The sequence below is a fragment of the Pogonomyrmex barbatus genome, unplaced genomic scaffold, assembly GCF_055798465.1.
Source record: "Pogonomyrmex barbatus isolate J1 unplaced genomic scaffold, ASM5579846v1 scaffold1, whole genome shotgun sequence".
In the NCBI taxonomy this organism is placed as follows: domain Eukaryota; kingdom Metazoa; phylum Arthropoda; class Insecta; order Hymenoptera; family Formicidae; genus Pogonomyrmex; species Pogonomyrmex barbatus.
The window spans coordinates 19,684,556-19,699,101 of record NW_028297098.1 but is presented as its reverse complement, the minus strand read 5'-3'; the positions used below and the strand labels follow the sequence as shown (position 1 = coordinate 19,699,101).

The following is a 14,546-nucleotide window of genomic DNA, read 5'->3' as shown; positions in this document are numbered from 1 at the left end:
CCCTTTCGCCCGCACGGCGCTTTTCTCTCTTCCTGCGAAAGTCACGCGAAAAAAACTTACCCGCCAACGATCCATAGAGATCGCTAACTTTTGCGCCTAATATCGTGCAGTCGTTAACCTATGGCGTCTCGTAACTACATCCTGAATTATTTTCAGGGCAAAGTAGTAAAATGATATTTAAACCGAAGCCAAGATCAATTTTGCCTCCGCGCATAAATAAAATATTGCTTCTGCAAAAAGAAACAATTTTGGTATGGAAAGTTTTATTTTTATCAAAATAATCGCCTATTCTTATTTTTAAACAGCAAATAATAATTTGACAAATGATACACAACATATTTAACATAAAATATAAATTGAATTAGAATTTTAGAATTTTGTATTTTGTTCGTTATTCAGCAAAACGATAAACGTTCATGAAGATTACGTCCGCGAGTTTTCGTTTTCCAGCTGCTTCTTTTGGAGGAGGCACGCAATCGTATTTCTGGCGACACTAAAGTTCATATATGTATTTATACATAATGGGGAATCGTCCCGCGCGATGCGTAGACACTTATAACAGCGACATCCTGGACATCTGCCGACCTCGAGGCCTCTGGTCTTTTCATCTTGGCCTTCCTGTATTTTCTTTCTTTTTTTTTTTTTTTTCAGGGAATGTCGCACAATAAAACTGCCGTCGGCATAATATGGCAGTAAGCCCTGCCGATATTTGCTGTTTTATGTAACGTGTACTTACGCGACGTGCCTCATATTAAACAAGCACGGAAGATACGAGTACGTATCGCGAGGACGAAACGAGGAAGCAAAACTTGTTTCTCTGTCCGAGGATGTTCGTTCATCTCTTTTCTTATTTCATTCCGGATATTTCCGTGTAAATAAAGCAAAACATTGTTCTATAATCTAGAATCGCTTTTACGATTTAATGTCGGAAGAAACGGAAGATATTCAGTATCCAAAAAACATTGCAGGTAAATTCCACACCGGATATCACCCCTATGTAATCCACTGATCAAAATGATCGAAAAAAACCTCGCACATTAGCATAACTAGACATCGCTATGACTTAATCCACCCGATTAAATGAATGTATCGCGTTCAGAGCAAGATATCATCGTGAAGCTGGCATGAATTTGAGTAATATCCGAAATATGTTAATGATCAATTATTGATTGGGATTAATGAAAGCGCCGGTAATATATTATATCTCGTTGTCGGCATTTGTTCCGATCGAAATCTTATAAAGCAACGCGATCGACGTCTATCGTGGAAACGGAAGAATACGTTAGCGTAAAGATTACGTCAGCTGTACGGCGTATCTGCTAATCATTGCGCGTGATTAATTAATATATGCAAATAATTCCTTAATAAGTGCCGAAACACTTATAACACGCTCTATAAAATTTTCACCGTTCGAGCGTTTATTAACGACCATAGTTAAACGTAATTACGATCGAAACGTTTACGCACAAGTATCAATTACCGGAATTATTATATCCGACTATTTACGTAGATACGCTCGACGTGCGCATAAACTGCGCCTGTAATTTGTGCAATGCAAATTTCTATCCCGGCAAACGCGCGCACTTATTAATACTTTCGACGTAACGACGCGACGATAGCCCCCTCCCTCCCCCTTCTCTTACGTGTAACGTTTACACGCGCATCATTCATCGAGATCATCGTTAACGAGAGCATAAATATGCATTCGATTTGCCTTCATACATGCCGGTTTCTTGTTATTGCCAAAATAAATTTACATAACGATTTGAAAAACGTCCGTTTTAGAAATTCTAAACTGGGTATAATCAAACAAATGATTCCTATTTAACTCTCATAAATTATTGCATAATTCTTTTACACAAATACACAAAATTCACGAGGTTTAATGAATCACTTCATCATGTGCTAATGCATTTTGTAACATATTCCCGTATTTTGTTACAAACAATCGCGACGTGATACCGATAAAGTCTCCGCGTGTCAAGGCAACAACTTATCAGCGAATAAAATCGTATAAATTCTTGTTTATTTACATACCGTGATTATGGTATGCAATTATTTATGAGCGGCAAACGAAAGAAACAGTTGTGGACAGATTTCACGGCGACCCGATTCGTCGTGGAACGTTGAGGCGTGGCGGAAACATTTTACTGTAAAGAGAAAAAAAAACAGAGAGAGAGAGAGAAAGAAAAAAAAATCCCGAGGGAAAATGATTTCGAAAAGGGCAGCGCGTGGGCGGTCCCGTTCGCGGGCGGAAAAAGTCGCGTCCCGTTGGTCTTCGTAGGTGCGGAGTATTCTGGCGTTCATTAATTTTGTACCGTTGTCACCGGGAGGAATATGCGTATTCATGAGACACACCGAGGCTTATAAACGTCGGGCTATTAGTGATACGATTAAAATGTGCATTTCTCGAGCGTTGTTTTAAACGCAACATCCGACCCGTGACTCCGCCCGGTCGCGGCACGGTACACGCGCGAGCCTATTTCGCGTACCACGCTATTTTATTCTCGCCGCCGCACACACGCGGTTTTATCTACCGGAAGAAATAATAATGCAGAGCTGCATCGCCTCCCGGTGGTTTGCACACCGCGCCGCCAATTAATTTCGGTCTTTACGTTTCGCTCGGTTATCACGCGACGGGGCGACGCGCGCGACATCGATACGCGGAATCGCCAACGCAATTTCGTTACGCTCGAGAAAACGGACCGCGCGGCTAAAAACGGTGACATATCGAATCACATATATCGCGGAAGCGAAAAGTTGAATTTAGAGGCCATGCTGGCCAGCAAAGCGGTACAATTCATATTTTTCTCCTCTTGGAAGAGAAAAATATTATTATTTTCGCTGTCATTTGACTCGGCAAAAGGGAGAAGAAACGGAAAGTTGATATGTTACTAAACATCCGAAACTTTTTATTTTGTATTAAGGAAATTCTGGTATAAAACAAAGATTACTTTATTACAACGGCTTTTTTAAGAGATCGATAAACGACTAATCGATCTTCGTGAAGATATCGATTTAACGACATCAGCAGTAATCCAGCGAATCCAGCAGCAAGGAAAATTCATTTAGGGTGCCAAAAAGAAGGAAGAAAAAACAACATGTATCATATAAATCTTCTTTTTCCCCCCCGGTTTTTCGCGAGCGAATCAGCTCGAAAAACGAGCCACGCTGCATGAAGATGCAGCGGCTCGTGTGCACACACACACACACACACACACACACACACACACACACACACACACACACACACACACACACACACACACACACACACACACACACACACACACACACACACACACACACACGTGTGTGTATATATATATATATATATATATATATATTCGGGCAACTGCATCGCGAACACGGAGAAATACGCGGGCTGGCGGTTCATAGCCCCCTTCCCTCTGTCGCCGGCAAAACGGATGCATTTCGGATGCAGCTGCGAGTTCGTTAGAGCGTCTAACGCGCGGGTGCACGAATTGTTTATGCGTCGTGACGTCGGCGGCGTCGGCAGCGGCCCGGTCGTCCGTCGTCCGGGGTGGAGCTCCGGGACCGCGCGCACCACCCGGTATAGTATATATTTCGCAGGAAGAGCGCGCATACGCGTATCAGAGAGCGATGAATATGCATACCTTAATTCGCGGGGCTAATTGAATAATTTGTAAAACGCGACGGGCCGGCCCGGGCCGCGACCTTTTTGCATTCCCCTCCTCCCGACGCAACAGCGGCGCAACGTGCCGGCAACGTATCGCCGTGCTTACCGCCTGCCTACCGGCCGACAGGACGAATCGCCGGAATGATATCCTTACCTACGCTGGAAGCTAAGGTATGCCATGGATAGCTCGCCTAAAATGCGGCTTGGCACCCGCTTAGCTGTCGCGAGGAACGCCGCCGCTGCGATCCTACACCTCGTGAATCATTCCGCCGAAGCATACCGGAAAGACGTTAACTTTATCCGCGCCGGAGAGTATCAGTGAAGATTTAATTGTTCCCTACACATCAATGAATAGATCAATTAGTGACATCGATCTTGTAAGAAGCGAATATATTCTGGCAAAAGAATATCTCGTGAAATTCACGAACGCTGTTAAACAAATTAACATTCCCGCAACACTCATTGATCTAATAACATGCAAAAGTTTTGGTTGATTACTGAAAATAAAATAAAGGCCACGTCCATGCAAGTTTCATGTTCATGATAATGCTTGAACTGTAAAAGGAAACTAGACTGAAATCACTTTCCGTATGAAAATTAAAAAAGATGTCGGTGATCAATGATTTTGGACAAATTTGCCTTTAAAAAGATCAAGCGTCTAATCATCGAAATTTCTATCTCGAAAAAGTCAAAGAGGCTCTCTCTCGACGTGTAGGCCTGTCTCGTGGGGCCTGTGGTCCCCTTTCCTCCCGTTAGTCGATGAATCGGCTCAAGGCCCTTCTTACTTATGCGATGCGTGCTCTCGTCGGCATACATCACTGCCAACGAACGTTTTTACGGACACGATGCGAGCAAGAATACGCTTACGCGCGTTAACATTCTCGGAATATCATTTTGTCCACTGCCCAAGGATCCTTAGTCGGCGCCATACGATATTTTTTCATGACACGAATTAACAATAGAAATCGGAAGGTTCGATTAACTCATTAACACTAATTATATCTGTACAAATTCTGTTTGGGCTATCAGTAGCACTGCGTGTGAAATTATTAAAAATTAAAAGCCGGAAGTGAAGCGTCTTTTATTTAGGATATATCCCTATCCTTAGTGATTAGAGATTATTAGTTATGAATAAAATACCAGCTAGAAAAAAAGTTTTGACATGCTATTTTGTAATAAAATATGTATAATAATATAACAATATTAAATAATTCAAAAAATATAATCTCATGAAATTCACTACTACTGATTGTCACTACTGATTTTATCTTTTCATTATCATTAATTCCTATATAAAATAAGTACTAGATCAATCACTTAGGCTTGCTCAAAGTTTAAGCTGAAAGGCTTGTTCAACAGGCTTTAAAAATCTAATTGCTAATAAATCTAATTGCTAATAAAATTCTACGAATTCTCGAAGGGCAAAATCATTATGTCGACAAGAGCAAACACGAATGGTGAAAACGCATCTCGTTGAACTTACGACGACAAGAGGTAAGAGTTGAAATCTCGTGGCGAGAAAGGAAATCAGTCGTACGATCGACGATTTAACGATAAAGACGCGATATCCAAGATCTAATGTTGGCTGTCGTATGAGAGCTTTTCTAGAGACATCCCCAAAGGCCACCGGCGAATCCCTCTGCTCTATTTCGGACTGTCTCTTGGTCCTTCTCTCTTTCTCTTTGCCTGTTACCTCTTTCTCTCTATCTCTCTTTCTCTCTCTGCTTCCCTCTCTGCCTTCCCATCACTCATTCCCGAAGGGAAGAGAGACGTAAGCCTGGCAGAGGGCCTTTGATCCTCCGCACTCGGTGTCGGCAAACAGGAGCTCCGCTGGTGAACGCAGCCACCGCGCTTTAATACCTCATGCAAATTTCAGGAAAAGGGCACCCCTCGTGCCTTCCCCCTTTCGGGGGCCCCCACGCTCGTCCCGCGCGCTCATCCGCGCCTCCTTCGTCGCCTCGTACTCCTCCACAACGGTGATAACCCGCTATATTGCTTTTCGAACAAATCGCTATCCGCCTGCCACGGGAAACGCACCGATCGAAGCGTCTGCCGGAAAAAAATTTCGAAATTCCCGTCGGAATGCATCACTCGCCTCGACATCGCGCTATTGCGAAGAAATATAATATGTCGCATAAAAGCCGCGGAAAATATTTTAAACGAAACTATTTTATTCGCGCGTATACACCGACCCCTAAAAATCTTACCTATCAAGCCAGCAATTAACAACATTAATTCGTGTATACATTTTTTTAAAGTCTCCAATAATAATATTTTTTAAAGAATCTTGAAATTAAAAAAGATATATGAACAAAGCTAGAATTTCCGATACATAAAGAGATATAGTAAAATATTGTAACGTCACAGATCTTTCGAACTATAACAGATACTCTTCTTGTACTACATTTCCATTGTCACTTCTTCATAATTCTTACGGTTCTCCTTAACTAGCGTTGTTTCTACAGGTATATGACTCTCAGGCCCTCCTTCTGTCCTCCTTACCTGTCCCCCCCCTCATCTATGCCGTCCGATATACATACAATGCAGCGCGTGCAACGCCAAATCAGAGACGTAGGTGCGACCGAACCTTTTCTTCTCTTTCGAAGTTCACGAGAGGCACGCGAGAAAATTTATGCGTCATGGATTACTGACCCGCTGTGGCTCGCGACTACACTTTATACGAGTTGCGTGGCAGACCGATTGGAGAACCGATGGTCGTTGAGATTAAATGGCAAAAGATCAATTTCTATCTACAATTATTGTATCTGGAGAGAAATCGAGAGAAATCGAGATAAATTTTTAAATAGCAAAAAGTGAATACTGATACACCTTAAGTTCTATCAATTAAAGTAACTTTTAGTATTGTTACTGCAAATATATAACTTCGAAAATATTTTTTTAAAGAAAAAATTAAAATTACACTACTTCATTTAAAAAAATTACTTTTCTTCTCATGTGACAATTATTTAATGAAAATTAAAAATAACTTCGTAACTAACAGATAATTTTTATTACATTATTTTTTTATTCATATGGATTATATATTTTAATTATTTATTTAGATAATAATAAAAAAAGAATAAATTATAGGAAAAGAAAGGAACTAGGAGGAAAATCTCACCGAAGAGTAAATGTTGATGATATCGGTTTCGCGCTTTAATACTGTTAATACTGTCAGCGATTTGATGGAATTATCAAGCCAATTCAAAGTTATTGGTCCTATTTGTTGAGCCATAATATTCCGCTGTAGTGTAGGAGTTGCAGACATGTATCCCTAGGGCGATTTAGAGGTTTCGCGATTTGCGAAACCGACCACTGGCGAATGCGGATACGCCGTTATATCTATACATTTGTCTACGTATTCATGCCCCAAAACCGTCGATCTCGACCAACGAACCGCGTAATCCTTGACGAGTGAATCTCGTCAATCACGTCCCCGACGCATCGGACGAATCGATACGAATTCACCCGCGGCTACCGCGACACAGTCGCGATTCTCATCCTCGATTCTCCCGTCACGACCGCGAGACTCACGAATCCAATTTTTTTTTAGTCTTCAATCGTTTGAATAATAGCTAGCTTTCTCCGAGGAAAGAGAATCCTGTAATTGTGAATCGTTGATTTAATCGCTGAGAAATGGACGAAACGACGAGTCGGTTAAATGTGAATTGTAGCATAAGTAGACGTGAACGTACAAGTATCGAAAAGGAGCAAGATAACGTGGCAGATACGCGAATAACGATAAATAATTATCGTCTGACGTCAAGATACTTCGCAAGATGTTTGTCGATATCTTTTCTAGATGATAAATAGAGATGTTTTCCTCAAAGTTTTATTAAAAGCGGGATCTTTCATGTTCTTGATGGATCCACTAGATCTGACCTCTTAGATGCATCAAAGTCAAAGGTGGATCGCTCGGTAACATAATTTAGAGAGTAGCTTTTAGCTCGCCCGATTTCGGGGGCACAAAGTCAAACCGCGACACTGTCAGAGTTTCACAGCGTCAAGTTCCACGGTTGCACGTGCAAAGGACAGGCAGGGAGCAGGTTCGCGAGAGCGGCGGGAGACGTTTCCCCTCTGGAGGAGGTCTCTGCTGGACCAAGGTGGGTACCAGGAGGGTACCGGAGGATACCAGACCCTGGGAGGAAACATGGAGTCCTCTTCTGGGAGCGAGTGCCTTTTTTATCTCGCGATATGGCCCGGGGAATGTCATCCAATGAGGGTGAAGTAAAGGGAAAACAAGTAAAATAATGATAAAAGGCGGAGCCCGCGGCGTGATTTGATTGGTCGAGATATCGCCGGCGTTCGGAGTCACAACCCGAGGAAGAAGAGGGGGTTGTCCTCTCTCTCCTCTCTCTCTCTCTTCGTCTCATCTCTGTCTCGCGCCCTACGCGCGGTCGCTCTCCTCTCTGTCTTTATCTACGGCCCCCCTCTCTCTCTCTCTCTCTCTCTCTCTCTCTCTCTCTCTCTCGCCTTCCTCCACCGTTTTTCTTTATCGCACCTTCGTGCCGCCGCGTTGCGTTGCTCTCTGCTTCTCGTTTGCTTTCTCACTCCGTACCCTCTTTATCCTTCTCTTCCTCCTTCGTCCCGTATGTAGAAGCGCATACACGCATATATACAGAGGAAGTTACTTACTTTATTCTCCTCTCTCCGTAGAGGTCCATGGTCCACGATCGTGTCCTGACTCTGGCAGGAGCATCGGTTTTCTTCCCCACCTTCGTGATTCTCCTCCCTTCTTTTCTCCTTTCGTCATCTTCTTCTTCTTTCTTTTCCCCTTTTCTAATTCTCCTCCTCCTCCTCTTCGACGTCATCATTGTTTACGCGGACAAGTTTGAGTACACTGCATGTCGTATAAGTACGTGCACGGGCAGTTGTATTTAAGTAAAATGTAGATTCGTAACAATTCCAGTAAACCTTGAGAAAGAAACGTTGGGCATGGAATAATGTCGTCTTATGAGAGGCGCCGTCTCACGATACTTTCCGCGAAGTGGATCGTAAAAGACAGAGTTAATAAATATCACGCGTTCGATTAATTGCACGTGACAGCAGAACATTTAACAAAATAAATAGCAGACATTTTCTTTTGTTACATTATGTACGTCAACAGAGATAATAGCTTTGAAATCATGTAGTATTAGCTAATATAAACTAATATAAGCTTAGCTAATATAATAACCGTTAAAATTAAAAATTATGTTTAATCTATTCTTAGACATCCAATAGCTAATTTTTACTAGGAATATTGTCACTATTCCTCGTGATGGTCAACAAAACAAACGTTTGCGTAATATCGTCTTATGGCATTTTATTTTAGCGCGTTTCTTCATCGTTTCCTCCATCATCTTAAGTAAAGAACAACCATATGCGACGGGCGTAGGTCAAAGAAATGATTAGCGGTCGTAACGAAAATTCAGGGAACTCGTCACGTGTTGCCGCAGTACGAGGGTTTCGTGGCGGAAAAGTATATTGACTCGTGATACGCCATCTGTGCCGAGAGGAGGCACCCTCGCGGCGTTATTGGCAAAATTAATAAGCCCCGCTACATCGCGGTCTGTCGAAACGGGAAGCGGTTAATTCGGCCCGCCGCTCATTGATCCGCTGTGTTGGCAGATTAGAAACGTTTTCCGAACGAATGGAAACTGTTTGCCGGATGGCTTCGACAGGACGGCTTTGTACTCTCTTGCGGGGGGGGAATTATTTCGAAACTCGACCCGACGAGCGGAAGCCGCCTCATCTCCCAAAGAAACGATCGCGATGAATGATCACTGTTACAAGCAACGAATCAACATCCAGCAATCGCAAGGATACTTATTTCGATATATTAAGCGAGACGAGTTTTCTGTATACGCGACGTCGACGGTCGTTTGACTAATTGCGAACGCTGATTTGTCGCGGATTGACGTATAACTGATGTATTATTGATATCGTCCTTTTTCAAATGTTCTTTCGGACATAGTTATAAATAAGCGTTAATGATAAAAACTGCGGTGAACGACTGAGAATTCAGCGGCAAATACATTTTGCAATATACGCGACATAAATATAAATCGATTTCATAATTAATTGATAAGGTAATATTAATAATATGATTTTTGCAACATTTTAACAAAATTTCTTGCATTCCGAATAATAAATTTAGATGCTGAATAAATAAAATGTTCGGTAAATAAACTTTACAATTACGCTCACTGTAACCAAAAACTTAACAAAAAAATCGAAGAGGTATCAAAGAGGAAAGATAATTTAATAATATATATTTTTTTTAATCCTTTCATTTTTTGAAGTCTTTGCTTTTATCCGGACAAGTAAAGCGCTCATGAATTATTTTCCTGACTTTTACATTATAAGTAAATAATATTCCGAGGTGTAACGATGGATGGAGTACTCTTCATATCCTAATGCGCTCACGCGTGGGTCGTTTGGGAGCAGAAACGGTGGCCGACGCGCATTGCGGCGCGGCATCGAAAATTAACGCCACCGCGAATCAAGACGACAATGTGATTCATCAGTTAAATCCGCGTGCATAATCCTTTACACAGCGTCCGATCCCTGGTCCAGCACCGTGAATGGGGTGGATCGTGGGATACGAAGGGAGGGTGGAAGGGAAGAGGGAGTATGCCAGAGAACTAGGAGAGCGGGTGGCTCTGTCAGAGCTGCGAATTATAATCACAGTTGTGGTTGGCGCGATGAGGAGACACCGGTGGTGTGAGGGGTATGCAGTGATGGGCCAGGAGGAGCGAAGGACGATAGCGACGACGAGCGTCCGCTTCCAGGGGGATGGAAAAGGGTGTATTTACTCATCGTCGTACACACCGGCACCGAGGACGGACCTAGATGGAAATCTGCGGCATTCGGAGGCACTGGCCAAGAAAATTGGCTGACAACATTTCGCACGGGCTCTGAATTGCCGAACCGATCTTCTATCCTTCCCCCCCTCCCACGTGCCGCACCACCCCCTCTGGACGGTACGACGACGTACGCCCAAATTTGCAGTTCGGTCCGATGCATCTGTACGGATGATGTCTTCTGGTCGTGTCTTTTAATAGTTTAAATCAATTCGGAAATATATATATTTTTTTAAAATATACGAAATACTTTAGTATATAATATTAAAATAGAAAACTTCTTACATTTACAAATTATTAAAAATAAAAATTTAAACAAACGGAGAGAAAAAGTCTTCGCTAAGTACTTATTTGGTTTTTTAAACAATTAAAAATGTATATAAATTACTTCACAATTTTCTGCTTAAATTTTAATAGCAGATTCAAATTTTTAGTCTATTCGTGTGAATATAGAACGTAAAATCGCGATATTTTTATTGTGCAAATTACGCAAGGACTAACTAGTGGTACCATGCGTAAAAAGGCACCGTAATGTCAAATAAACGTGCTCAGTCCGATAAAAGGCTTGGAGGCGTTTCCACAGTGGGAAGCTTTAATGAGCGCCTCGTGCCGCCGACAAACGCCGAATCTCGGACAAAATAAATCCGACTTGATTGAATCATTGTCAAGCGAAACCGCGTTAAATACCCGTGAAATTAACCCGGCCAATCCGTGGTCGGCACGCGATCGCTGCTGATTGGTTCGGAGGTATCGCCTTTAAAGCGTCATTAGAGTGCCTCGTGCTGTCGACCGACGATTAATGATGTGTTCGCCAGGATGTGTCCGGCTCAGGTGCCTTTCCGGCCGTAACGTCTTCCCAAAGGAATGAGGGTCGTCCATTTCACGAGAGCGTCATTGGAAAATATGTTTTGCGTTTGACGTTGATGATGAAGTCAGGGTAATTTGCTAAGAAGATTACGCCGACATAATACTTGACATGCTACACGAGTATCTCAATGTTACGAAAGATAACACGTTACGAGGCATAATTATTCAACTTTCCAAAAGCAGAAAATCGCTTTAAACGATTACAGTTCTCTAATATGCCGGGGAGCCATCTGGGAGTTGTAATCTTAATGACCAAATTTAAATTTCACGTTTGATATAATCATTTCTACCTATTCTAAAGTTGTCGGAAGTTAATATTTCTTCATTATCTATCAAGATTTAATTTCTTATTGTTTTAGAAAATGATCATCTTTCGCTTAAGATAAAGTGATAGGATGACAAGGATATTTATACCGACGTGCTCATTCATTTCGCCAGTCGGGAATGTGACGGACCGCACCCGCGTGAACTCTCAGCGTCAATGAACCGTCACGAATTTGCTGTAGCTGCCAATCTACCGTGACTTAACGAGATCGGCGCACCCGCGAGTCAACATCTCTCCACCGGGAGATCATCGTGTTTTCGTTAGGAACGAGATCGCCCTTTGTCGATGTCTCGTAAGCCTATCCAGCCTCCTCTTCCAGCTTCCATCTCCCGCGCGACTCCATCTTCCAGACGTCATCGTTGCCGACATCCCGTTGTAGTCCGCGGATGGACAGCGATCGAAATTAGGGTGAGTACCATCGCGGTAGCGTGGACATATGGGAGCACCATGTGGTCATCACCGTATCGTTCGTTCGGCCGACGAAAGCCAAAGCCAACCCCCGTGCGCGAACGGGGAGGAGCCGATGGGGGAATGTAGGAAGCCGCAGATTTGGCCGGACGGCTAAACGCTCGCCGCAATTTGTAGCAATTTGTTAAGTAGCCAGCCAGAACATTACCTATATTACGCTTACTCCCCCTTGGACCGGACACCAAGATATACGGCGTACGTGCAGATTTATCGTTTCTGCGGAGAGAACGGAGGTTGCGAGATTCTGGGGCGCCGCACCGCGCTTGTTTTAAGTTATTGTGTTGCTTAACCTTTTCTGCAATGCGAAATAGTTGCAGCCGATCAATCCGTTTATTTACTCTCAATTAAGCTCAATTAATTCGTTATTGTAAATAGCGCATACAATTTTGCTGAAAGATTTAAAAATTTGAGTCAAACATCTAATAAGATGAGTTAAATATCTAGATCTAAAAATTATTTTAAGCCAACAAAATAATTATATAAAGCATTCAAATTTGATTACTAGAATATAAAAAAATTTTGAAGTTTATTAATATGTTTAAATGTTCTACATGAAAATTTTGATGGTCCAACAAAATTATTTCCAACAAAATTACTTTCAAGTTCTATATCAGGTTAAATTTTTCGATATTTCATTAAAGCCGTTCTTTGTATGTAAGTACAGTTTAGATAACGCTAGCTTCTACATAATAATTATCTTTTCAAATTTTATACTTTTATAAAATATCAAAGTCACTGGCCATATATAAATCAGCTTGCGAATAAATTAGCTTGCGATTGAATTACTACACCGTGATGCAACTTTAGGAAAATTCAAACAAATATCTCGTTTGAACCATAATTAATCAATCGTAAAGTGTATTCAAATTAAAGATCAAGAGCACTTCAACTTCTTGATATTTTTTCTTGAAGATCAAGCGAGTCAAGAGACGCGGCAAGAGAAATCGGCGGACAACGAAGCTTTTTTTTGACTGCGTCTCTAGGATCGCGGGGGATAATTTAAATCGAAGGTAAACGTCAAGAGCACTCGCTTTATCTCCGTCCATCTCGTCTTCGTGACGAGTGGCTCCCTGCTCTTCACGAATAAGAGGAGCTTCCATAACGGCGTAGATTCGAGAATAAACCGAAACGACTTCGGCCGCCTCCGCGGAATGCTTTTAGTCGATGAGTTTGCTTCCCTATATATCCCGTGTCGTTTTCGTCTCGTTCCGCGTACCGCCGTACTGTCCTAGCCTAACTCAGCTTTCTCATCCATATGTAACAGTCGCCTGGTATTAATGACAAGGGGAGAGAACGAGTAGGACACGAGTAGGTGGGTTCTTTATCCTACAAGGGACTGTCCTTCTTCGGCCGCGGACTACTCCAGATTTCCCTTGCGCTTACACGCTATTGCAGTTTTATCGTTGTCCTTTCATTATCTGATAAATGTAATGGAATTGTTTACTGTTCGCAGTTTGCTCGCCTGTTACGTCGCAACTCGCAACAGAAATCGTGATTCGTAAAAAGGCGATATAACGAATTAATATAATTAATTAAATAATATATTTTACAAGTGGGCTAAACAAAAAAATACATTTTAAAATGATTTAAATTTTTAACGTTGTTTTTTTAACGTTTTAGAAAATTAAATATATATATAAAATAGCTTTTTAATTGTATTAAATATGTATATATCACATATACTTTAATAAAGCGATCAAAGAAAATAATGATTACAAAAAATATAAATAATAAATGAGTGACGAAATATGTGTCGAATTATATTTGAGCTACCCATTCGCCAAAAAATTGCCAACATCCGCTCGCTGATTATTTTTCATGGAACCCGAATGATATATACTTCTCAGATCAGACAATGATTTTACGGCTGAATGCAACATCGATTGATATTTATGAGTATCAATGAATAATTATAATTTCCTTTTTGAAAATTAGTTCAAAAAAATTGTGACCCCCAATAGAAAGCGTCAAAAGCATAATTTTAGATTTAGATTTAGAAAAAAATTCGTTAACAAATTCTAGAATCACTTCAACTATATATTGGATCACCCAGTCGATGTTATTTGTCATTACAAAACAAAATAATTCCTGAGACATTTTGATGCTCTTGAAATTTTCATGCTCACAACTTTCCCCGTTTTCCTCGCGCGTGGAATCTCGTAGAGATCTTGAAGCAACGCATCTGAATGTGATCGGCGCTTTTGTGAGTCGCACGCATATATGTCAGAATTAGTGGCACAGGTTGAAAGCGGAAGAGACAAACGGGGTGAAGAAAAGAGGAGGCGACGTCAGGGTCACCCAGCCGTTCTCTGTCGTCGCGTTCGTAAGTACTTGATAAACGGCCGGCAATCGGTTAGTCTTTTTAAACGACTCGTGATGA

General features: G+C 41.7%; 1 protein-coding gene across 3 annotated transcripts in view; it reads left to right on the top strand.

Moving 5' to 3' along the window:
- Window positions 1-14,546, top strand: part of LOC105425186 (uncharacterized) — a 73,540-nt gene that overhangs the window by 26,789 nt on the left and 32,205 nt on the right. The window contains exon 3 of one of the 3 annotated variants that reach the window (XR_016141209.1): window positions 11,733-12,106. The exons of 1 other annotated variant lie outside the window; for it this stretch is intronic. Coding sequence is in view for 1 of the 2 variants with exons in the window: in XM_089084406.1 (XP_088940532.1) it covers window positions 11,733-11,764 (32 nt within the window). In the remaining variant the exon portion in view is untranslated. Of the gene's footprint in view, window positions 1-11,732; window positions 13,914-14,546 lie in introns of those variants that run through there. One more of the 3 variants, XM_089084406.1, reaches the window with a different exon arrangement.